The sequence below is a fragment of the Cetorhinus maximus genome, chromosome 13 (genome assembly GCF_964194155.1).
Source record: "Cetorhinus maximus chromosome 13, sCetMax3.hap1.1, whole genome shotgun sequence".
Lineage (NCBI taxonomy): Eukaryota > Metazoa > Chordata > Chondrichthyes > Lamniformes > Cetorhinidae > Cetorhinus > Cetorhinus maximus.
Genome location: NC_135891.1, coordinates 10,537,035 through 10,563,190, shown reverse-complemented (window position 1 = coordinate 10,563,190; position 26,156 = coordinate 10,537,035). Strand labels below are relative to the sequence as shown.

General features: G+C 46.2%; 1 protein-coding gene across 4 annotated transcripts in view; it reads right to left on the bottom strand.

Annotated features, from left to right (window-relative positions):
- LOC144688410 (protein CBFA2T1-like) overlaps window positions 1–26,156 on the bottom strand; it is a 144,008-nt gene that overhangs the window by 29,318 nt on the left and 88,534 nt on the right. For 2 of the 4 annotated variants that reach the window (XM_078554905.1, XM_078554907.1), the window contains exons 2-4: window positions 18,141–18,284; window positions 15,937–16,166; window positions 4,956–5,045 (exon numbers count right to left, since the gene is read on the bottom strand). In XM_078554905.1, the coding sequence (XP_078411031.1) occupies window positions 4,956–5,045; window positions 15,937–16,166; window positions 18,141–18,284 (464 nt within the window). Of the gene's footprint in view, window positions 1–4,955; window positions 5,046–15,936; window positions 16,167–18,140; window positions 18,285–18,436; window positions 18,570–23,211; window positions 23,335–26,156 lie in introns of those variants that run through there. The other 2 variants (XM_078554903.1, XM_078554906.1) reach the window with 2 other exon arrangements.

Genomic DNA, 26,156 nt, shown 5'->3' with positions numbered 1-26,156 from the left:
GTGAGCAACCGCAGCTGTGTCTGAGTTTTATGCAGCATGGAGCTCCCTGGTGCCTTGTTGGGTAAATGGAGTCATACTGACCAGAAACCTTGACCTCATGGCTGCATTGGGCTCAGCGGGGATGCTGGAACTGATTTCAATGCCCCCAAACCAAAAGAAAAAAGGAGGGGGTTAATAACAAACAAAGGTTTCTGCTCCAGATGAGAATCCAATGGCTCTCGGTGCATGTATGGGTTCAAGGCGAGGTCAGATTGGACTTGGCTGTGATGGTCTTACTTGGTCAAATAGTCCACTGATGCCTACTGTCCAGAATGGCAATTTGGTAATGCTTAAAGTATGATACCTCACTATAGATCACCAATCATCAAGACAAGAGAGGATTAAAAACAAACTAAAATGAAAGAAAGTGTGTCTATAGTGACACAGATATTTATTTTAATTCATCATTCAGAGAAATAACACAACAGTAAATGAAGTCAGCAAAGAATCGCATTATAGCAATAATTAACCTTGGTGTCAAATTTTCTTTGATAACGCGCCTATGAAGTGCCTCAAGACATTTTGCTACATTGAAGGTGCTATATAAATGTAATTGTTTTTCCATATAAACGACAAACATTATCTGGAGGAGGTGCTGTTGGAAGGGCAATATTATCCTTTTAAGTTTTTCTGAGTGCTGAAAGTGGATGGTGCGGAGAATGTTGTGGTGGGGGAGGAGAATAAAGGGCATAAAATAATATGCCCTTTATAATAATATTTAAAATACTGTCCATGAAGTTGCCGGCAGTACAAAAACTCAGATGTGCCCTGACACTGCCTGTAACTTGGTAACCACGGCATTTGACAAACCTCACTAAAAACTTTTTGACAATGTTCATCTCCCAGAGATGGGGGGGGGAAAACACACACACACACACACACACACACACACACACACACACACACAGGCACTTGCAAACTTAGCTCAAAATCCTATTTTAACAGCTAGACACACAGTTTGATATTATGCAAATAACTGCACTCCAGCGAGTTTTCCTTTCTCTTTGGGTGAGATCAAAGGCAATTAAAGCTGGGCATTGTCGATCAGGTTGGGCCGCGAAGTCTTACTGGTGCTAATGTCAGCAGTGGACCCGGTAATTGAAATGGTTTCCATTATCTTTGCAGTGAGCAATTTGCCATACTGCAGATTGGAATGGGAGTCGGAGGGTTACATTAATGTAATGAAAGGCAGGCTGAAGTGAAGGCAGTTACAGCTGCTTCTCCTCATTGAGGATTCAGCTCAAATATCCAAACACATATGGTCCCTGTCATTTGCTTTTCCCTCAGAGGGCGGATGCTATAGAGTTGAGTGAAAAAAAAATCCTCCCTTTCGAATGATTGCCACTAAGTGATATGGTGCCCATATGGTGTGCGATACTTCCACAAAAAAAAAAGAGGGTTTGCAGCATGGTTTCACACTCGTGCTCTGCAACAGACACCACCCCCCTCCTCATCACCACCACCACCACTCCTCCCCTCCCCACCACCCCCCCTCCTCAAGAGAGCAACTCCCATGATAAACATCACTCAGTCAAGATGCTGTTGAAGAGCTAGACTGCAGGAATAAAAAGACTAACCCCTGCTTTAATAAAAACAAAGGCACCCAAAATTAAGCTACAAATATAACAGAATAAAAACTGCAAACTGTGAAATGAGGCAGGAATGGCTGCGAAATATCGGAAAGCTTCTGACGAGAGATTAGCATCTTCAACTGATGGTGGGTTTTTAAGCCAGAGTTTCTTTTCTGACAGATACATATAGAAAATAGCAACGATTGATAACGTATGGCAAAATAAGAAGATAATAGGAACAGGAATGGGCAATATGGTCTCCCGCCTGCTCCCCCATTCAATAAGCTCATGGCTAAACTTCTCCCTCACCTCCATTTTCCGACCCTGTCTCCCTATCGCTAGATTCCCCGGGAGTCCAAAAATCTTATCGATCTCAGTCTTGAATATGCTGAACGCCTGAGCAGCCGCTCTCGGAGGTAAGGAATTCCAAAGATTCACAAACCCGGGTGACTAATGTCTTTTTTCTCATCTCGGCCTGGAACGGCTGACCCCTTATTCTGAGGATGTGATCTCCCCAGCCACAAAGGAGCAGGGTTCCCCGAAATTAGAAAACGTTAAAAGGTGGAGGGTTTACCAGCAGTTAAGTAAGTAAGTGTCATTCAGATGCAATTAGTTCCAAGCTCGATTCTGGAAGCAGTGAATTACTGCGAGCGCCCCCTCAGGTTCCCGATCTGTGGTGTGTTGTTGCTGGGAGAAGCACACAAGTAACACCAACGCAATGTCTTAGTATTTTTTTTTCTTAAAAATGTGCTGCAGAGAATTTCATGCCTGCGTTTGCCAACGTGGGGGCTCAACAATTCTGGCTGGACGCGTATTCCGGGAAGTTTCACTGCCTTCGGCTGCCTCGAGCGGATAACCAAGCCGTCTTCATCCACTTCGACACTTTCAATAAGCTAAAGCGTTCAAAGAAAAATGAACTAAAAATACACATTGCCACGATTTTTCTCCTGGGCGCTGATCGCAGCAGTGTCCCAGGGATTAATCTTCAATTCTTGTAGACTCCAGGCCGATCCTGAAAGATTGGCAATTCTGAACTCCGCAGAGTCCATTAATGTCTCTGAAATAGGGTAAAACGAATTGACACAGTGTGATTTTCAAAAAGAGGGACTGAGAGGTGGAGGCTTGTGTAGCACAGAAAAGCATAACTAAAGTTTGAGGGGTGGGTGGGGGTGAAATAGCAGAAAATGCAGGTTTTCTTTGCTATTTTTCTATCCTCCTTTCCTGCTATGTTTCAGACTGTCGGCTGGGCTACTGATGAAGCGGCCAATTTTTTTCCTGTCTGACCCTGGACAAACGGGGGCAGTAAAATCGTGGAGGATTCCAATCCTATCCTCAGCCAGCTGGGGTAGGTCCTCTCAATCCTCACATCCTAACGTCAATTTGATTGAGATCAGCAAACTTGCGCCTGGTCCAGGTGTCCAGCTTGGGAGCCTCCTGGGAAGAATGGCTCAACATCGCACTGGCCGCTCCATCTGACCCATTGGACCATGATGACAGCTCAGCCTGTTGCATGGGACAAGGGCGCTTAGGCAGATCTGTGGCATCAGCGCATCATTTTCACCTATCGAGGGACTAATCAGGTATTCTCCAGACAGCGAAACTCCAACAGCTCCATTTATACAGTCATGAGAGTCACTGCCATGTATTCATCTTCCAAAATGAACATATTAGATATGTTAAAGACTTAAGATCATGAAGACCCTATTCCCCCAGTGACTTCATTAAAAAGGAACTCTGACTGCTGCAGTCGAAAGATCTCATACAATTGCCATTCCACATCAACACCTTGCATTAAGCCACTGATTAACAATACGCCTTCCATTATAATGACCTTAATGCAAAATATGAATAACAGCTCTGCAAAGGTGAAGTCATTATTAATTTATATATATATCTTGCATCCATACATCAGGCATCACACATTCTAGGAGTTGTAACAGGATTTTGCTAAAACAAAAATGAGAAAGAAAGCCAGTGACGAACCTGGAGAAAAAACCACAGCAGTGAACAGGCAGTAAGAATTTCCTGGACTTGCCTACTTAAGACCCGCAGCCTTAAAGGGGTAGTTTGGGTTACCGGTTAAACATTAAACCCACTGGACCGCTGTGCGATGCTGGATGCTGCTAACCTCTTCGCCCTTCCCTTGTTATTCTGCTTTATGCTTTCAAACCGATGGACAGAGACAGCACGGAAAAGGATATTTTGCATGGAAACCTCTTTTGCGGGATAGCATGAAGCAGTGGGGAGGCCGGAGACTGTCGACAACACGCAAGTCGTGTCCTTGGAGACAGGCTTCGGCACAAGATGCCAGCTCCCGTGTTGCTGCTGATCAACAGTTTAAATGCACAAAGTACTGAACAACAAGAGAGAGCGGAGTAACAAGGGAGTACTAAGATACCAGTAAGTATTAGGTTTCCCTGCATAATTTACGTGGAAATTCAGAGAGAAGTCCCCTTCCCAAGGAGATACCAAAAATGGGAAATTACCTTAAGATAGGGTTGTTAACTCTCCAGGATTTGTCTAGCATGTCCAGGAATTATAGGTCAACTTTGCAGGGGGGAAAAAAATCACAGGGGCATTTTAAAAATTGAGAGATTTTCTTCCATTTTATTTGGATACCTTCATTCGTTAGTTATAAGAATATTGGCGATGGATTAAAAGATTTTCTTTTTGACAGTCAACAATCATCTGAGCAAGTAACGGGGATTCGGCAGGCTTTCAAACTGGCGCGAGAGTGCAGTGTGTCACTAGGATGGACGTGTGAGGTGCGAGCATGGGGGCAGGGCAGCTGGTGGCAAGAGCTCCCACGACGAGACCTCCCATAATCACACCCCAAAGGTGGCAGCCCTACTTCACTCAACACCACACGCGCTAACTACCTGTGCATGAGTAGTCCCGTAAAGGGCAGGAAACACAGTAGAAAAGAATCTTTTAATTAACGTGGCCAAAGGGCCAAATCCAGGGTATCCAGTTCGGTGATGACCATGGAGTTCTTAATGGAGCTTACACGGACTGATAAACGACAACAGCCATAAAAACGGAAAATTCTCGAAGCACTCAGCAGATCAGGAAGCACCTGTGGAAAGGAACCCCCAAGAGTCATCGACCTGAAATGTTGACTCCATTTCCCTTCACAGACGCTGCCTGACCTGCTGAGCATTTCCAGCATTTTCTGTTTTTATTTCAGATTTCCAGCATCTGCAGTTTTTTTTTTTGCTTAAGTATTAATTACAGCTGCCATGTTGGGTTTCCCCATTTCCTCCCCTCCCCCCACCAAAAAAATAAATAAATAAAATTGGGCCCCTCATAAGATAATGGATGTCAAACAGGAGGAGAGTGCATTACCTTTAGAAATGGAATTACAAAGGGACGCAGCGGGAAGTTTGTTGCCTCTTGCAGCTTGGAGTGAAACTCTTCAATGGTCACAGTTGAGTTCTGGAAGGGTAAGTAAAAAAAAAATGACAAAAATGTCAGCCGAGTGTTTGTAAGCGAAGCCATGTCCTCAGCTCAGGGGCTTCACCTTTTGGTAGAATACTCCGATATCACCTCTCCCTCGAAGGACAGTTTTAAATCCATCAAGAACTGGCGTCCTGGTTGATCTCAACCCTTGGGATTCTGAGCTATCAGACAATAGGAGGCATCTGCTATATCCCCACTCTGGGTCTAGACCTACAACAAGCCTCCAAAGCCAACCACGTCTCTGTAGATTGTTTTTTTTTTTAGGAACTATTGTTAAATCCAAAAAATAAAGAGTTGGGGTGTTGTGTTACCACAAAAGGAGCCATATCCAGTGACCATAATACCCCAACCCCTAATGCCACTGACTTCACTGATTAGTGTAAAGACAGATTCACTGGTTTAAGAGCAAATTTCCTTGTATAAAGATAATGCGAAACAATTTTGGCAGGTACACTTACATTTATTTTGAACAATGATGAGCTGGTTAACAATTGGCAAAAAGCATTAGTCATTAAAATAAAACTTGCTTGTATTAACATGGGGGTAGGCACTGGTTGGCCAGTTTTCTGGCTGCAACTGTTCCCCAGACATTAGAATTCCCGCGTAATTGTTCCTAGATTAGATAAAAGTTCAAACAACTGAGGAGATCATATCTAAGTCGGTCAACAATAATTCCATCATGTTTAAATCAATTAGATTTGACCTAGTTGATCAAAAACACTGACGTGGTGTAAATAGGGACAATGAGAGGATAATCAATGTGAAGCCTTGCTTGGCAATACATTAGAATCTGTGACAATCATAGCTACAATAATCATGAACGTGTCCAGTGCATTTAGAAGCAACTAGTGAAGCACATGCAGGATTAGCATTGACATACTGCTCCAACATAAAAAACATTTGGATAAATTATACCTTATATAACATTTTACGATTAGTCGTTTGGTAGTATAGAACTTGAGTATTGCTGAAAAAAAGAGACATGTTGAAGTTTTCTGTCTTGCACTCATCAGGATACTTGACAAGATTACCAATATAAGGAGAAAACAACAACTTACACTAAATCAGGGTCAAGTTGCCTGGTTTAAATTTCAAACAATGCTTGGTAGTTAACTATCAGTCACCATCACTGGTGCATTCTCCATGGCAATGCCTCCACCAATTAGAGTCCACTTGTCACCCAATCAGCACTCCCATCTCAGAGTATAAATTGTCGTTTTCTCCTTACATTGGTATTCTTGCAAAGTGTCCTGATGAGTGCAAGACGAAAAAGCTTCGAACTGTCTTTTATCAGCAATATTTTAGGATTAGGTATAAAACGACTCTCTCAAAAACGCAGTAAACAGGACAAAGCCCTATTCTGTTTCCACTGCACTAAAATTTCCCATTTTGAGATGCAAACTGCATTCAAGCACAATACAAATCAACACATTTTAAATGTTGTGCTCAACAAAATGGCGTAGCCCGTAATGGAACATTTTCCACAGTCTTTGTAGCCAGGGTCACGATCATGCACTCCAAATCTGGTTCAGCAAAGTCTAGAAGCTCCCTCTAACAATGTGCCTCAGTCCCCATCACAGAATGTCCCAGTTTGACTTTTTTTTTCCCCAATTGCAACATCAGTTATCCTTCTTTTTATTCATTCACGGGATGTGGGTGTCACTGGCTGGGCCAACATTTATTTTTCATCCCTAGTTGCCCTTGAGAAGGTACCTTCTTGAACCGCTGCAGTCCCTGTGGTGTAGGTGCACGTACAGTATTGTTCGGTTGGGAGTTCCAGGATTTTGACCCAGCGACAGTGAAGGAATGGCGGTATATTTCCAAGTCAGGGTGGTGGGTGACTTGGAGGGGAACTTGCAGCTGGAGGTGTTCCCGTGTGTCTGCTGCCCTTAACCTTTTAGGTAGTAGAGGTCACGGGTTGGAAGGTGCTGTCGAAGGAGCCACGGTGATTGCTGCAGTGCATCTTGTAGATGGTTCCCCCCGCTGCCACTGCACGTCAGCTGTGGCGGGATTGAATGTTGAAGGTGGTGGTGGGCTGCTTTGACCTGGATAGTGTCAAGTCTCTGAGTGTCGTTGAAGCTGCACTCATCCAGGCAAGTGGAGCGTATTCCACCATACTCCTAACTTGAACCTTGTAGATGGTGGATAGGCTTTGGGGAGTTAGGAGGTGAGTTACTCTCTGCAGAATTCCTAGCCTCTGATCTGCTCTTGTAGTCACAGTATTTATATGGCTGGTCGAGTTCAGTTTCTGGTCAATGGTAACCCCCAGGATGTCGATAGTGGGGGTTTCAGTGATGGTAATGCCAAGGGAGGCGGTGGCCTAGTGGTTTTGTCATTGGACTAGTAATCCAGAGACCCAGGGTAATGCTCTGGGAACCCAGGTTCGAATGCCACCATGGCAGATGGTGAAATTTGAATTACAAAAATATTCTGGAATTAAAAGTCTAACGATGACCACGAGACCATTGTCGATTGTCATAAAAACCCACCTGGCTCACCAATGTCCTTTGGGGAAGGAAATCTGCTGCCCTTAGCTGGTCTGACCTACATGTGACTCCAGACCCACAGCAATATGGTTGACTCTTAAATACTCTCTGAAATGGCCGAGCAAGCCACTCAGTTCTCAAGGGCAATTAAGGATGAGCAATAAATACTGGCCTAGCCAGCAAATTGAATGTCATGGGGAGATGGTCAGATTTTCTCTTGTTGGAGAAGGTCATTGCCTGGCACTTGTGTGGCGTGACCTGCCACTTATCAGCCCAATATTGTCCAGGTCTTGCTGCATATGGAAACGGACTGCCTCAGTCTGAGGAATCGCAAATGGTGCTGAACATTGTGTAATCATCAGCGAACATTCCCACTTCTGACCTTATGATAAAGCAGCTGAAGATAGTTGGGCTTAGAACACTATCCTGAGGAACTCCTCCAGCAATGTCCTAGGACTGAGATGGTTGACCTCCAATAACCAACAACCATTCTCCTTTGAGCTAGATATGACTCCAAGCAGTGAAGAGTTCTCCCCCTGATTCCCGTTGACTTCAGTTTTGCTGGGGCTCCTTGATGCCACACTTGGTTAAATGCTGCCTGGATGTCAAGGGCAGTCACTCTTACCTCACCTCTGGAGTTCAGATCTTTTGTCCATGTTTGAACCAAGGCTGTATGAGTGGTCCTGATGGAATCTGAACTGAGCGTCAGTGAGCGGGTTATTGCTGAGTAAATGCCACTTGATAGCACTATCAACGACATGTTCCATCACTTTGCTGATGATCAAGAATAGACTGATGGGGCAGTAATTGACTGGATTGGATTTGTCCTGCTTTTTGTGGACAGGACATGGGCAATTTTCCACACAGCCGGCTAAATGCCAGTGTTGCAGCTGTACTGGAAGAGCTTGCCTAGGGGTGCAGCTAGTTCTGGAGCACAAGTATTCAGTACAATTGCCAGAATGTTGTCAAGGCCCATAGCCTTTGCAGTATCCAGTGCCTTCAGCCGTTTCTTGATATCATGTGGAGTGAATTGAATTTGCTGAAGACTGGCAACTGTGATGCTGGGGACCTCCGGAGGAGACCAAGATGGATCATCCACCCAGCACTTCTGGCTGAAGATGGTTGCAAATGCTTCAGCCTTGTCTTTTGTACTGATGTGCTGGGCTCCCCCATTATTGAGGATGAGGATACTTTTGGAGCCTCCTCCTTGAGTGAGTTGTTTAATTGTCCACCACCATTCACGGCTGGATGTGGCAGGACTGTAGAGCTTAGATCTGATCTGTTGGTTGTAGGATCTGTGCTGTAACAATTCTGAGGATCACTTAACTCTGACTGTCACTTGCTGCTTCCACTGTTTGGCATGCAAGTAGTCCTGTGTTGTAGCTTCACCAGGTTGACACCTCATTTTTAGGTATACCTGTTGCTGCTCCAGCATCCTCTCCTGCACTCCTCATTGAACCAGGGTTGATCTGCCGGCTTGGGAGAGTGGGATAGGGTGGGGTAGAGTAAAGTAGAGGAGGGGATATGCCAGGCCATGTGGTTACAGATTGTGGTTGAATACAATTCTGCTGCTGCTGATGACCAGTTTTGAATTGCTATATCTGTTCAAAATCTAACCCAAAAAGCATGGCGGTAGTCCCACACAACATGCAGGTTCGACAGTGCTGGGTGTGCTATTGTCGTTTTCCGTGCCTAGGTCGATGCTGAGTGTTTTGTTCGATTTCATTCTTTTTAGGAATTGGTTTGATACAACTGAGTTGCTTGCTAGGCCATTTCAGAGGGCATTTAAGAGTCAACCCACATTTCTGTGGGTCTGGAGTCACATGTAGGCCAGGCCTGGTAAGGATGGCAGATTTCCTTCCCTAAAGGGCTTTAGTGAACCAGATGGGTTTTTACAACAATTGACTCACGGTCACCCTTAGACTAATTTTAACTAATTAAATGAATTTGAATTCCACCAGCGGCTGTGGTGTGCCGGTGGTCCTATAGAAAGTGAGTCTGGGGAATTAATAATGGAAAATAAGGCGATAGCAGATGAATTGAAGTATTTTGCATTGGTCTTCACTATAGAGGACACAAGTAACATCCCAGAAATAGCTCCCTTCTTGAGGGAGGAACTCAAGAAAATTACAATTGCCAGGGAAATGATACTTAGCAAATTGTGGGAACTGTGGGTTGACAAGTCCCTGGGCCCTGATGGATTTCATCCTAGGGTCTTAAAAGAATTGGCTAGTGAGATAGTTGATGCGTTGGTTATAATTTTCCTAAATTCCCTAGATTCGGGGAAGGTTCCATTAGATTAAGAAATAGAGAATTAACTCTTTTATTCAAAAAGGGAGGGAGACAGAAAGCAGGGAGCCTCAGGCCAGTTAGCTTAACATCTGTCATAGGGAAAATGTTAGAAGCCGTTATTAAAGACATTATAACAGGGCACTTAGATAAAATCCAGGTAATCAGGCAGAGTCAACATAGTTTTGTGAGAGGGAAATCATGGCCTGAATCTTGCGCTTGTCGGTGCATGTGATCGGTGGGCCCGGAAGCAGACGCGATATGTGTTTCCAGCCGAAATCCGCCCCCAACTGTGATTTCACACTGGCTGGCCAATTAACTGGCAGCCAGTGTAAAAGGCGCGTTGAGAAAGGCTCAGTGCTGCCCGGGGTGCCCGGGGTGGGCGCCGAGAAAAGTGAGGATGCGGGCGGGCGCTCCCTGAAGGCCGACAGCTGCTGTGGAGCTGCCTCAGGGAGCTGCAGTAACTGTAAAAATGAAATGAGGGCAATAAACTGCTGTGAACTGTGTCAATACTGAAAATTCAAGCACCTGACAGCAGACTATATAACACCTCGTCCCTCAGACGCCTTCTTCTACTTTATTTAACACCGGACATTTTATTACCCCCCTGGATGGAGCTTGTAATGAAAATGTGAAGGCTATGGGGCCGATTGGTCCCAATGTTGACAATTGGCTCCTTAATGGGCTTAATTGTCCGCTTAATCGTTAACAAGCGTGCCTGCCGACCATAATGTTGCGCGCAAGCATGATGCCATTGGGACGCGCGCCTGATATCTTCCCACGCGATTCCGGTTCGGACATGCACCCGCACATCCAACGTAAATTTCTGGCCCATGTTTGACCAATTTATTGGGCTTCTTTGAAGAAGTAACATATGCTGTGGATAAAGGGGAACCAGTGGATGTACTGTATTTAAATTTCCAGAAGACATCTGGTAAGGTGTCACATCAAAGGTTATTGTGGAAAATAAAAGCTCATGGTGTAGGGGTTAACATATTACTATGGATAGAAGAATGGCTGGCTAACAGGGAACAAACATAAATGGGTCATTTTCTGGTTAGCAAGATTCAACTAGCGGTGTGCCAAAGGGATCAGTGCTGGGGCTTTAACTTTTTACAACATATATAAATGACTTGGATCAAAGGTATGGTTGCTAAATTTGCTGATGACACAAAGATAGGTAGGAAAGTAAGTTGTGAAGGGGACATAAGGAGGCTACAAAGGGACATAGATAGGTTAAATTAGTGAGCAGAGATCTGGCAAATGGAGTATAATGTGGGAAAATGGGAAATTGTTCATTTTGGCAGGAAGAATAAAGAAGAAGCATATTGTCTAAATGGTGAGAGATTGCAGAGCTCTGAGATGCAGAGGGATCCGGGTGTCTTAGTGTATGAATTGCAAAAGGTTAGTATGCAGAAACAGTAGGTAATTAGGAAAACTAATAGAATGCTGTTGTTTATTGCAAGGGGAATTGAACACATAACTAGGGAGGTTATGCTTCAGTTATACACAGCATTGGTGAGACCACATCTGGAGTACTGTGTATAGTATTGGTCGCCTTATTTAAGGAAGGATGCATTGGATGCAGTTCAAAGAAGGTTTACTAGACTAATACCTGGAATGGGCAGGTTGCCTTATAAGGAAAGGTTGGACAGACTAGACTTGTATCCGCTGGAGTTTAGAAGAGTAAGAGATGACTTGATTAAAACATATAAGATCTTGAGGGTGGATGTGGAAAGGATGTTTCCTCTTGTGGGAGAATCTAGAACCCGGGGTCACTGTTTAAAAATAAGGGGTCACCCATTTAAGACAGAGATGAGGAGAAATTCTCTCTCAAATAGTCGCAAGTCTTTGGAATTCTCTTCCTCAAAAGTTTGTGGAGCAGGGTCTTTGAGTATTTTTAAGGCAGAGCTAGATAGATTCTTGATAAGCAAGGGGGTGAAAGGTTATCAGGGGTCGGCAGGAATGTGGAGTTGAGGTTACAATCAGATCAGCCATGATCTTATTGAATGGCAGAGCAGGCTCGAGGGGCTGAGTGGCCTACTCCTGCTCCTAATTCATATGGGATTTGAATCCGTGTGCCCAGGGCCTCTGGATCACTATTCCAGTAACATTAGCACTACACCACCAACTTAACCAGATGTATAAGTTATACTTTATACGCCTCATATCTTAGTGGTCTCTGAGCAGTTTTGTTCATATGTACAAAATTGAAGGTTATGCTTTGTTATCCACAAGGATACTTGTCTCTTTTCAGATTGGAACTTTGTAGTCAGCACAGAGGGAAGACTTTGGTGTAGTGATTGGTCTGTGTTACGCTGGTTTTTCAGACATCAAGAAGGCAAAAAGCATACCAATTCAGCAGCAGAATGGCCTGTGCCCAATCTGCACAGGCATTGGTCTCAAACCTAAAATTTGTGGGGCCCTATTTTTGGCAACCGCAATGGGCATTCTGGGTGTCCACCTAAAACAGCTCATTAAGCCCCTTAAACATGTTAACGTGGGACCTAACACCCGTGGGAGAAAATTGAGCTGCCATTAGCAGAACAATATCCTTTATTACTTGAATGCTGGAGCGCTCCTCCTCCTTTATTATTCGTTCATGGGATGTGGGCACGACTGGCTAGGCCAGCATTGTTCAGAGGGCACTAAAGGGTCAACCACATTGCTGTGGGTCTGGAGTCACATGTAGACCAGATCGGGTAAAGGACAGCAGATTTCCTTCCTTAGAGGACATTAGTGAACCAATGGGTTTTTAACAAAAATTGGCAATGGTTTTGTAGTCATCATTAGACTTTTAATTCCAATTTTGTAAACTGAGTTCAAATTCTACCATCTGCCATGGTGGGATTTGAACTCAGGTCCCCAGAGTATTACCCTGGGTCCTAGGATCTCCAGTTCAGTGACAATACCACTACACCACCTGGTGGGTAGCAGGTGTTGCACTGAACACCTGCTAGTTGAGACTGCTTTCCCCTCACCCCAAACCCCACTCTGCTTCTGCTTTAGTTGTGTCAGCCATCACAGACTAATATCCGTATTCCATCAACATTTATATGAGTAGCGCTAGCTCCCCTTCCCACTCCCAAGACTCAGCTAAAGGTCACTGAAGTGCAAAGTGCCTGTGGAGGTTCAACAGGTGACAACAGCTCACTAGGAATATTCCTGGACACCTTTAGGCCTCTCAGTTTCAGCAAACGATGCTTGCACAGCGTTGAGTCAGGAAAAAAAAAAGGGCCTGGAGTAATTTGTACTCAGGTTTCAAGGTAACTGTTGTGGGGAGCTGGTGGAATAGTGGCAATGTCACGAACTAGTAGTTAGGGGCCCAGGTTAATGTGGGAGCGGGATGTGTTCAAGTCCCACCACAGCAGCTGTAATTGGATTTTGATGGGGAGAAAGTTGTGTGATGTGGAATAACAAAGGGATTTGAGGGGTCACGGTCATAAGCCATTAATAGCGGCACACCAAATGCACAAGGGCACGGAATAACTGAGTTTTATGGCAAAAGGTACAGAGTATAAAAACAGAAAAGATAGCGAGTCTACACTTGGTAAGACCACAGTTTGAGTACAATGTACAGTTTTAGGGACCACACTCAGGACGCAATAGACAGGGTGCAGTGCAGGTTCACTCCGACGCTGTTTGGTATGAGAGAATACAAACACAGAGAATGGCTCGAAAAATGGAGGTTATTCATGCTTGAACAGAGGAAATCAGAGGGTGATTTGATGAGCTGTTTAAAACTATGAGGTGATGGGAGAGGTAGGCGGGAACAGAGGCTTGACTTTCCACCGGCTCCCCCCCACCCCACTCCCGGGTCGGGAGCGCAGGTCGGGAAAATTCCCGGCTCTGCAAACCCGACTCGGGAGGAAGTGCCTCGGATGGTCAGATTTTCATTCTGGGGTGGGGGCAGGTGTTAATGGGATTCATGCCCACAGCCCCTGGAAAGAGTTCGGTGGCATCACAGGGGTTGCTGGGTTGGGCGGAGGCAGGTTGGGCGAATGGCCGGCCTCGGTGATCCGGCACTTTGTCTCAGCTGCAGGAAAGTCAATAAAAACAAAAAACAGCACTCTAGCCCTCACCCCTCCCCACACACTCAATCCATGCCAACCCATGTCACTGCATGCCCCCCCACCCACTCCCATGGCCTCATTCCTTCCATGCCAACCCATGCCCCTCCACCCATGCCCATGGCCTTTTACATCCCCGTGCCAACCTATGCCCCTCTAACAACACCCCATGGTCCCCATACTCTCCATGCCAACCTACCTGCCTCCACCCAGCCCCCATTGCCCTTTATACCCCTACATCAACTTAGTGCCAAGTCATGCCAAGTCATGCCAACCCATGCACCTCCATCCGCCACTCTTTGCCCTTACACCCTCCACACCAACTCACCCAGTATCCACCAAGGGTAGACCTCAGGACCCATGCTGAGGGGAAATAAAATAAAGTTCTAAACGTCCATTGGTGAATTCACTATTAAAAAAAAACATGCCCATTGATAAAAACCCATTCACTACCCTTAAATTCCTTCAACCACTTAATCCCTTATAACAACATGCATTTGTATTCACAATACCACATCAAAAACTTCACAACCACTTGGAGCTATCAATCAAACTGTGAACTGACAGGCACCCCACTGAGATAATGATAGGTTGCGAAATCAGTCAAGCAGCACAAATCCAACAATGATAACTCTCAGGCTTATGTCAAAAGATAGAGTAAAATAGAAAGCACTGATACTTTTAACCTCCAGAATTTCTTTTTTTAACTTAAAGGCCAGGAGATTTAAATCCCTTGACAGCTTAAGAGTTCCGATGAGCGTTCACAATTTCCTTGACAGTCCCCTTGACAGCTCCAATCAATTTATCCATTTTTTGCGCACATTCATGTGTACTTTTAACAATCCCAAAGGCTACTTGACCTATCCAAAAGGGTAATCTACCTCTCCAAGGAACTCTGCTAACTTTAGACTTTCTCCTGACAGGCCTAAAGTGCCTGTTGTGTTTCTGACATCCCACTAGTGAAAATTGGATCTGACTGAAGGCAGCTGCACTTTAAACTATGCAGCTACCTCAATGAACTATGGATGTGCAATCGACAATTTGCCCCCCCGTTCCCCCTGATGAAAATGGCGGATGCCGTTTTCAGGGGCAGGACTTCCTATAATTGGGCCCCTGGTGTCAATTTGGATAAACCAGGGACCCTCAGGCCAGACTGTTTTCAGTGATTTAAGAGTCTAGAAGATGAAGTCATTGCTATAAAGGTTATATTTCAAGGATTTAGGAGAGAGAGAATAAGAGAATCCATTTTATGTGGGAGGGCTGAGAGGCTGTGGAATGCATTGCTGAAATTAGTCATTCAAGCACAGAGCATGCCAACCTGTGAGATTAGGTGAGTGAAGTGATTGAAGGGAAGGGGTGGAGAGCAATATTGAGTTAGAACTGCTGCTTGTATGGAGGGAAAGCTGAATTGAACAGCCTCCTATTGGGTTTCGGTTTCTATTATACCACACCAAGCTGTTCCTCTTTAAAATGAAAGAATTGCAAAAAGCAAGAGAACAAACTTAGATTATAGTCATCAGTTTCCACCTTTCAAGTTAACATTTAAACCTGTGCCCAACCCAGCTTTTGTCAGGCAAGGGTATTAAGAACAAAAACAGAATTATCTGGAAAAACTCAGCAGGTCTGGCAGCATCTGGGAGAAGAAAGGAATTGACGTTTTGAGTCCTCAAGGGTCATGAGGACTCGAAACGTCAACTCTTTTCTTCTCCGCCGATGCTGCCAGTCATGAGGACTCGAAACGTCAACTCTTTTCTTCTCCGCCGATGCTGCCAGACCTGCTGAGTTTTTCTAGGTAATTCTGTTTTTGTTTTGGATTTCCAGCATCCGCAGTAGTTTTTTTGTTTTTATAAGGGTATTAGGAAGTTGCGGAACCAAGGAGGGAAAATGGGATTAGGACACACCGATCAATCACACACAAAGCGGACAGTGCAACAGGCACAAGAGTGGCCCACTCTTATATTCCCATTGCCCCACTCCCCTCCGCACTTCACCCCACCCATCCCCAAACCGGATCTTACTCACCACCAGCGCCAGGACAAGGCTACGCACGCGCTCCCCAATCTCCGGTGAGATGTCGTTGCCGAACTGCTGCAGGGTGGTCAGGAAACGCTTCAGCTTGCTGAGCTGACGGGCACCACAGGTGGCGGGCAGCTGCTGACTGGCGAGTGAGGAGGAAGGGCCGTTGCTGAATCGCTGCGGGGGGGATGGCACACCGTTCAGGGCAGGCGGAGAGTGGTCAACGCCATTAGGCACTGCAACAAGGGGGAGAAAAAGAGAGAAACAAAGACGTAACCTTGTTAAGACTCGTGAAGAAGAAAGGCATTTTGTGTTTGAACGTTTAACTTAACCCTTTAAAAGAATAGCCAAATGGTTCAGCACTTTGGGGGTTCCTCCAATGTCTCAGCCAGTGGAAGAAAGAATTTGCATTTATTTGTCACCTTTCACCATCTCAAGAGGTCTGGAAACTCCTAGCACAGAATCACAGAATGGTTGCAGCACAGAAGGGGGCCATTCAGCTTGTCCTGTCTGGGCTAGCTCTCCGAAGGAGCAATTCACTTAGTGCCACTCCCCCCCACCTTCTATTCAACCTGGTTAGCCCCTGTGTTGCCCACCTACCAATCAGGTCGAGAACCATTTGTGGGAGACCTTGGTTTAGGAGGGAGAGAGGTGCCATCTAACTTGAAACTTCACTCCGACTCCAGCTGGGGTATTGTGTTCCAATTCTTTCGGAAAGACCACGAGGCCTTAGAGAGGGAGATTTACTAGAAATGGTACCAACGATGAAGGACTTGAGTCACGTGGAAAGGCTGGAGAAGCTGGTGTTGTTCTGCTTGAAGGTTAAGAGGAGATTTGATAGACAGTGTTCAAAATTGTAAACAGCTTTGATAGAGTAAATAAGGAGAAACTATTTCCAGCGGCAGGAGAGTCGACAACCAGAGGACACAGATTTAAGGTGATTGTCAAAAGAACCAGAGGCGACAGCTCGAATCTTTTTTTTTTAAACGCAGCAAGTTGTTGTGATCTAGGAAACATTGCCTTCTAGGATGGTAGAAGCAGATTCAATAGAAACATTTGAGAGGTAGTTGGATAAATACGTGAAGGGGAAAAAAATGGAGGCCTATTGGGAAAGAGCAGGGGAGTGGGACTAGTTGATAGCTCCACTAAAGAGCCGGCACAGGCTTGATGGGCCAAATGGCCTTCTTCTGTGCTGTCTCATTCCATGATTACAATTGGTCTCTGTGCTCCTGGGTTAGGTAAGGGGGACAAAATATTTGTCAGGGTTCCCACAGTTGACCTTGCAGGAACCTTGTCGATAACATGAGGATACAATCAGGATGCCAGATCTTGCCTGCTCCCACTCAATGGCAAGTCTTCAACGACATAACTTCAGGGAAGCTCAGCTATGAGGGAGATAAAATAACAATTTAAAAGGAGATATTCTGAGCTGAGCCGATTGAGGTTTTTCAGGATTATTTAAGGGACTAGATAAAATCGATCCAAGCCTATTGTTCAGTAACCCAAATACAAAACGGTTAAGTTAAAATTAGGCGTAAAAATGCAGGTGGAACTATTTCCTTTAGGGTTGCCAACCCTCCAGGATTGGCCTGGATACTCCAGGAATTAAAGGTTAATCCCCAAGACATTGCTGTGAACAGCAGAAGCACAGCAAAAGGCCAGTTAGCCCCTCGAGCCAGTTCCTCCACTCAAGGAGATCGTGGCTGATGTGCGACCTAACTTCATATACCAGCCTTTACCTCTCGTCCCTTAATACCTTTGGTTAAAATTTTTTTTTTTTTTTTTAAAATCAATTGCAGATTTAAAATTAATAATTGATCCAGCGCCAATCAGTGTTCACAGAAAAGAGTTCCAGACAGAGGGCCACCGTCACTGCTGAACTAAAGCATAAGTCAGCAACGGGGAAAAGCATAAATCATTTGTGCGTTCTCCTTAAATCGGGAAAACATATAGCTGGAGCGAATGAAGGGGGGGATTTTGCCAGATCGTGTTTTAAATGTTGTCTTTTATAGAGACAATTCAGCACAGGGACTACACCATCGCTGCAGGTTATGAAGGTTTGCTCTTTCTGCCGCTCGGCTCTCACTGCCCTATCGATTTAAACCTGCTCTGTCTCATCGAGTGTTTAAACAAAGCACACGGGTTGACAACATAACAGTAAGACAGATCCCAGAGAAGCTTTCAGGTTGGGCGTAACAAATGAAACCTACGTGACGTGGGGGTAAAGGAGGTCGGCCGTGGTCCCCCTTGGTTCCCTGAGGGTGGTGGAGGCATGGTCGGTGGGGTGGCCCTGGATTGTGCCTTCACGTCCACTGGTGATCCGGGCATCGTGGAACGCTTCTTTTCTCCGTTGACTGTTTAAAAACACAACAAAAGATTGGTTTTCCTTAGCATGCCACTTCAGGCCTCAACATCTTAAAATGAGCAAACCACAGAAACACCGGAGATCAGTTTGACTCATCCAGTTATTTTTTCTTCCCTGCTCTGGGCCCAATTCCCATTTCACCTGAAGGCATTCGCTTTTGCTGGACTACAAACCCACGTTATCAGTTGCCTTCATCCAAGTGGCTATTATTCATGCCGGGGCCTGGTGTGACTGAAGGCCACTTGACTTCAGGAAGCATCAGAGAGGAGCTGATCCTGTCTTTAGCTAGCAGCCCACACACACACACACACACACACACACACATCCTGCTCCGCACTGCTGGATAACAATCAGGAGCAGCAGCCCGGGCTGATGTTCCTCTTTCTGGGAGGCTGGGCCTCCGTGGGTTACGTCCTTATTGCTTTCTCAACTGAGCTGAGTTAACAGAGCATAGATCGTTGGGTGCACTTGGACCCTTTCCGGAGCTTTGTGGCTCAGACAGACAAAGCCCGTGGATTGTGTTGAAATCCCACTCCGGGGACTTGAGCACAAAATCTAGGCTGATGCTCCAGTGAAGGGCCTAGGGGAGCACTGCACCTGTCGGAGATGCCGTCCCTTGGGTGAGATTGTAAACCGAGGGCCCCAGCTGCCTTCTCACGTGGATGTAAACGATTCTGGCACGCAACTGTTGGGCCGAATGGCCCGCTTCTGTTCCGTGGATGGTAAGTTACGATACTATTTTGAAATAAAGCACAAAGGGAATTCTCCCTGGTGTCCTAGCCAATCAGCCAACAATCACCAAAACAGATCATCTGATCATCATCACATTGCTACTAGTGGGAGTTACCTGCATACAAATTGGCTGCTGCATTTCCTACATTATGACAGCAAGACAAAAAATGTCATTGGTTGCAAAGCTCTTTGGGACTTCCTGAAGTTGTGAAAGGCACTATATAAATGCAAGTCTTATTTTTGACCAACGCAACAGGGGGCAGGATGCAACTGTCCCGGAAAAGCCTTTGAGTAACATGATCACTGGGTTTGGTTGTTACAAATACCATCAATGGCCCTTACATGATGTAGGGGGGGAAAGGAGGTAGTTCTTGGTTCTCCTTGGCTCCCTGAGGGTGATGGAGAAAGGGACTCAATTACTTACTGTAAAAACTTGGAAGGGCCTTGCTCTGTTTTACTAGGTATAAGAGGTAAGTTTCAAAACTCCGCTTGAAACAGAACTCCAATTTTACTCTGACTAGGACACCAACAACAACTTTCATTTATATAGCGCCTTTAATGCAGCAAAATATCCTGCTTTCCAGGGACGTTATGAAACAAAATTTGACACCGAGCCATGTACAGAGATAGTTGGACAGATGACCAAAGGCTTAGTCAAGGAGGTAACTTCACGGAACAGTTTAAAGGAGGAAGGGAGAGGTGGAGAAGCAGAGAGGTTTAGGGAGGGAATTTCAGAGCTTCGGGCCCAGGCAGCTGAAGGGTCGGCCGCCAAAGATGGCATGATTGAAATTGTGGATGAGCTGGAGGCAGAACTGAAGGGGGACAGAGAGCTCAAGAGGGTTGTAAGGCTGGAGGACATTCCCGAGATAGGGAGGGGCGAGGCAATGGAGGGGTTTGAAAGCAAGGATGACAATCTTCAAACTGAGGCATCGCCAGGCAGGGAGCCAATGTAGGTCAGTAAGCACAGGGGTGATGGGTGAACAGGACTTGGTACGAGCTAGGCTATGGCCTAGTTTGATCAAGTTTGCGGTGGGCGGAAGATGGCCGGGTGGCCAAGAGACTATTGGAATAACCAAATCCAGCGATAACAATGGAGTTGCGGAAGGTTTCAGCAGCACTTGAGCTGAGTTGTGGAGGAATGGGGGAAGAAAAGGGTGCAGCAAGTGGCTCCCAACATAGATGGATGCAAATTCCGTTCATTTCACTTTCTTTGATGTTTCCGTGTGCAAGTGTAATGGTCAGTGTGGAAATGGCATGGCATTAAATTTTGTTCCGGTGAAGTACCTTGGGATGTTGTACTGCATTAATTGGCACTATATAAATGCAAGTTATTGTTACTACTTCATTCACCAACAAAAATGTTTAAAAAGCTGCAGAAGATGGGCTGAACGAGGTGTGAGAACCAAGGGAGTTAATCCATCACAGGACTGGACAGGCCTTTCCTTCAAATGTCAGATTTCCCCTATTTGAAAATATTAGTACAAAGAGCTTATCTCATCGTTAATGTACGGCAGCTGCTGCCAACTGAAATGAGGACAATCGTTTTTCTCCCCCTTAGCTACAGAACAGGAATGTTGAAAACTTGCTTAATGCAGTTTAAATTTCTCTGGCGGGTTCCTCCGGGCCTCCGAGGCCATTCCTGTGATGGATGACAGCAATCTGCGAGGGACTTATTACTTATTCTGTTTGTGGGCATCACATGTGAAGACATGCGGAATTAGTTCAGGGAGTCCCCCCGACAACAAACCACATCCTCCTGACTGACAGCACCTCAGGTTCAATCTTTTATTATATTGCCGCGGAAAGGCAGGATCAAGTCGATAAAGAGTGAGGGAGACTCCTCCTTTGGCTCTTAATTAGAAAGTTGGGCTGGGGTGGGGGGAGATACATCAAAAACCAGGGGGAATAAGGGAGCTTTTCTGTGCTCAATGTGAGAGACATTAATTTTGAATTGAACTGTTATCATACTGGGTATTACGGGTGAGTCTGTGAAGTGTGTTCTCAAAGCCGAGACAGGGGACACTCAGGGCAGGAGCAGAACATTTTTTAAAAAAAAACAATCGCTTGGTGGAACAGAAAGTGAATCCTGCTGAAAAGAGAGAGCCATGTTGTTGAAGCTTTTCATCTTGCACTCATCAGGGCAAACACAAGAATGCCAAATTTCAAACAATCACAACGGTTTATATTACAGGAGAAGAGGGTGCTGGTCTCTCTCTCTCTCTCTCGCTCTCCCCCTCTCCTTTCATTGCTCTAAACCGAAGCCTATCCAGTCCAAGCAATTCAGTGTGGCCCGCCCTTTCACTGGCTCGTCAGCTGCCAATTGGCAGAGAATCTGTCAATCAATGGCGGTCCTGTTGATTGGTCTATCTCTGAGTCCCTGAGTGCGGAGACAGCTGTCCATGAGCAGCAATTAAAAAGGTGGGAGGTTACAGAAATAAAATGGCAGTGAGGGTATTCCGAGATGAGAACCATGAATTGGGGCTTTCTTGGAGACACTGTTTGCTCTGGGACACTTTATCCCATCCGGGTACTGTGTATGGAAAGCAGGGGCGGGTGTCCGGGCGCTCTAGTGTAGTGGTTATGTTGTTACATTAGTAATCCAGAAACCTAGAATAATAATCCAAAGTGAGTTCAAATCCCACAGCAGAAATTTGAAAATGTGAATTCAATTTAAACAATCTGGTTAAAAAAAAACAGCTGGTAGCAGCAAAAGTGACTGTGAAGTTTGTCGTAAACACCTGTCCTCTTTGGGGGAAGAAAATTTGTCTTAAACAGTTTGGGTCTATATACGAGTCCAGCCCCACTGGTTAACTCATAACTGCCCTCAGCAGTGGCTGAGCAAGATACTCAGAAATGTAAAATTGGTTCATAAAGGTTCCCCACTGCCACCTTCGCAGGGTACCCAAGGATACGCAAAGTGTGCCAGCCTTTCCAGGGACACTAACATCCCAAGGTTTATTCGGAAAAACTCATGAACATCAAATACTTTCAGGTTGAGTTTAAAGTTAAGATTAGATGCATAAGTGAATAATAACTGCTCTCTCTGTCCTGCCTGAATACATTGCCACGGCCTCAACCTCAACAGATTCTCCCTGCTCCCTCCACCGAGTGCACCTCTGGCATTTTTCAACTTCTCTGCCTCGCATTGATTGTCAATAATGTGCATTCCCTTTTAAAAGGCAACAGCATGATCAGGCGGGGATGGGGGTGGTGGGGGGTGGGGAGGAAGGCCAAGGAAGCGAACAAAAAGAGATCATATTGGATTCTTTCAAACAATGCTGGATGAGCAACCCAGAGATCACGGGTTGGATTTTGCCAAGATTGTCTGGACCCTGACTTTGAAAAGTAGCTGTGGTGGGACGTTGGTTGGGGACCACCCAGATGTGGCCAATTAACAAGCTGCCTCCAGAGGCCTGTCCACTGAAGCACGAAGTTAGACCAAGGAACTGCGAAGTTCAATCAGAGGGCCCAGAGTGAAGCCTAACTGGCAGCCCCACCGGGAGAGGTGGGCACTGCCAATGTAGTTGGAGAACATAAGGAGCCTCATGGTAGAGACACCCTCTGAAGAATTATAAAAGTGTAGTAAGCGCGGCCACAGCTATCAGGCCTTCATGGGGGGCGGGGGGGGAGGTGAAATTAGAGGGGGCCTTGGTGGAACCAGGAAAATTAAGTCTCAAGAGTTCAAATCCCACCATAGCAAGTTGTTAAAATGAATTCAATAAACCTGGTCTTTTGTGGACTGGCTCTGGACTTTTAAAAACGGTCACAGTAGTTGCTGGATTTCAGTGATAACCTGATCCATTGTCTTTCAGGGAAGGGGGAGCTGACACTTCTACCCAAACTGGTCTACATGTGACTCTAGCCCCCACGTTCTGTGCTGAAACTTAAGAGTACTCAAGGCAATGGGACATGGGCAATAAATCCTGCCTTGTTCACATCATCCACATCCCAAGAACCAACAAATGAAAAATAATATGCTCCTGGAGGTGCACGTGTGTGTGTGTGTGTGTGTGTGTGTATGCCTGTGTGAGAGCACACGTGTATGAGTGCATGCGTGGCAGTACATGTGCGAGAGAACGTGTGCGAGAGAACACGTGCGTGAGACAGTGCGCAGTAAAGCTATCAAAAAAAACAAGATGCACAAATTAACCAAATCCTAACCAACAGTGACATTCCAAACTCACCTGGAATACTGGCTGTGCCACTAGTTGGCACGGTGAAGGAGTGTTGCATTTTTTGCAAGGTGAAAGGGTAAAGATGATAACTAACAGCTAACTTACAGCCCCACACAAGGATGCCGCTGAGCAACTAATTCATGACACCATCAGCATGAAGGAATCAGTGAGTTGGATCATTCCCCCATCAGTTATGAACCCCTCTGAAGATCAGGGCCAAATCTAATTGCAACTTCACAAGTCAGCCCTGACTGGTAGGAGTAAATACAGCAGGATTACCAAGCAATAAGAATCAGACAGATTTTAACTTCAATCAATGGCCTATGCTGAACAACTGACCTCAGCTGGGGGAATGGTGTGAGTGGTAATTGGTGTAAGTGCTCATGGGCTGAGAGTGGGTGTTAAGCAATTGTATCAATTGGGTGTTAATTATATTCAGGTGGTGGGTATCAATTGGGGACTCACCTGTACCTACAGGAGCAAGCTGAAAGAGGGGCATTGGGTTGGAGGGGTTCAATATGCCATGTGGATCTCTGCAAATTAAAGTTTGTAAGTGAATAAAGACTCGGTTCCAGTTCTATCCTTCACTGTTTGGCTATCTGGGTTTTGACGTGATGTGGGGGTGGGGTAGTAGAGAGGCCAGTCGAGCATCTAAGGTTCGCGATTGGGTCAGGACAAAGGGTTTGGTGGTCTATGTGTTACACACACACATTCATGGGGCAGGATTTTGCCTTTTGGTTCAGTACACTGATGTCAGGATCAAACGGGGGTCAATTGGGAGCAGGCTCCTGACGGTGATTGTCCCTGAACTGGCCGATTTAGTGGCCAGACAGCCACTTCCCATCCAATTAAGGATGGTGGGCAACTTCTTGAAGCTGGGGGGAGGGTGAGGGGGCCAGAAGGAGCTGCTGCCTCCTTTTTCACGTCTGAGACAGAGAGAGGGCCCCTTCACTTTGAGGCGGCCTCTCAGCGCTTTGAAAACCTCTGCGCTATAAAATGGCCACAGCTGCTGGGCCACCCGTTGCGGATCCTCTCCATAGGGAGGCCTATCGTCGAAGCTGTGGCCAGGTAAATGGGGAGGGTCTCAAAGTCAGCCTGGAGCTCCTTGGTCTGCCACCGGGAGGCTGCCCCTAGGCACCGGGCCTAGTCCCTGACACCTCAAGGGGCAGGCAGGCCAATTCCACTCCGCCAGTAATAAGTGGCCTCTTGATTATCTTAATAAGGGCAGGTAGCCCTTCCGGCCCTAATCCCACACCCCAGGAAAATTGCCAAGGGGGTGGGATAGCGTTGGCAAACTGGCATGCAGGGCGGCAAAATTACAGGCTGGCCCGCCCGCCCGCCTAGCTTCTCCTCCCCATATCGAGGGTAAAATTCAACCCATACACACACACTCACTAAAAACACACTCACACAGACTCTCGTGCACACACACTCACAACACTAACACGGTCACAGCCTGACGCGGGCGTGCATTCGTTCAAACATATTTGCACAGGCTTAAACACACTGGCTCTCTTGCACACACACACACACACACACACACACACACACACACACACAAAAAAAACCCAGCCACGAGATGTGCTGGCCCGAGAATTCACTGTCCAACAACTAATCTTTGCTGGCTGTCTATAATCCCTTCCGCACAATTGAATCTAAACCCTCAGAGGGAGTTTCAACTCCTGCACCACAAAGAGAGGCAGCAGGCATCTTAATCACCAGAGCCAGCTGTGACCACAACATTCCAACTGCTTGCTTTCTTAGAATTGCTTCACTATTTCATTACTGGCAGACAGTGCCTATCACGCAACCGTCTAACCCACATCAGTGCCGGGCACCTCACTCAGCCAGTATGGGTTAAGTGAGTCTTTGCACCAATTACAGATTAGATCGGCGGCAGCCCCACCTGTAAAATTTTCCAGAAACGATTACCCCCCCACCGGCTTTTCTGGTCTGTTGTTTGCAGCTGGCACCATGCCACACGGAAAGGATTGAGTTGGCTGAGCTTGCACACAACCGCAGCAGACCTCTCAGGACCCCTCTCTCTGGTCAAGGAAGTCAAATAAAAGGGCCAGGACTGACCCCCTGTTTCCTGATCGCTCTCTCCATGACTGTGGCTGGAGCGAGAGGCCGCGTGGCCCTCGGCTCCGGAAACGGTTCAGGTGAGATGCTCCGCGCCGCGGCGGTATTGGCTCACTCGCCCGAATGAGTTCCAAGGTCTGCCTGCCGGTCTCCACCGAACTGCCTTCAAGGGCTGGGTTGAAGGAAATGAGAATGGCGGAAGGAAAATCTCACTAATGAGGCTAAAATGTGGCCTTCAGCTACATCCACAATGTGCTCCAGAGTTAATTGTAAATGGCTCCTGTCCTGGGCTGATGCTTTAACCGGCCTCGCACGCCACGGTAGAGATGTGGTACTTCCCTGAAGAAGCTCCCCACTGCGAACTCAGCCTCAAAGTTACCCCACCGGTGTTAAAGTCGGAGGGCAGGCTGCTTAGACTGGGTTTTGAATTCCCTGAAGTACGGGGGATTATGGGGTAATGTAACAGAGGTGCTTGAGATGGAGAAAGGTGGGCGTTAGGGTAGAGAAAGAAAGAAGCTGTTTCCTCTGGTGGGGGGTGGGGGTGGGGGTGGGAAGGGGGGGCATCCAGAGCAAGGGAAAATTAGAATTAAGCTGTTCAGGGGTGATGTCAGGAAGCAGTTTCTCTCAGAAATGGTGGTGGAAACCTGGAACTTTCTCCCCCTAAAACTGTTGAGGCTCGGGACCAATGGAAAATTTCAAACTGAGGTCGATAGGTGTTTGGTCGGTAAGGGTATTAAGGGGTGCCAGCACCCAAGGCAGGCAAATGGAGTTAGGATTCTTATCAGCCATGACCTGACTGAAAGGTGCAGCAGGCTCAAGGGGCTGAGTGGCCTCCTCCAGTTTCAATAAGAGCCCTACGCACAGTATTACTT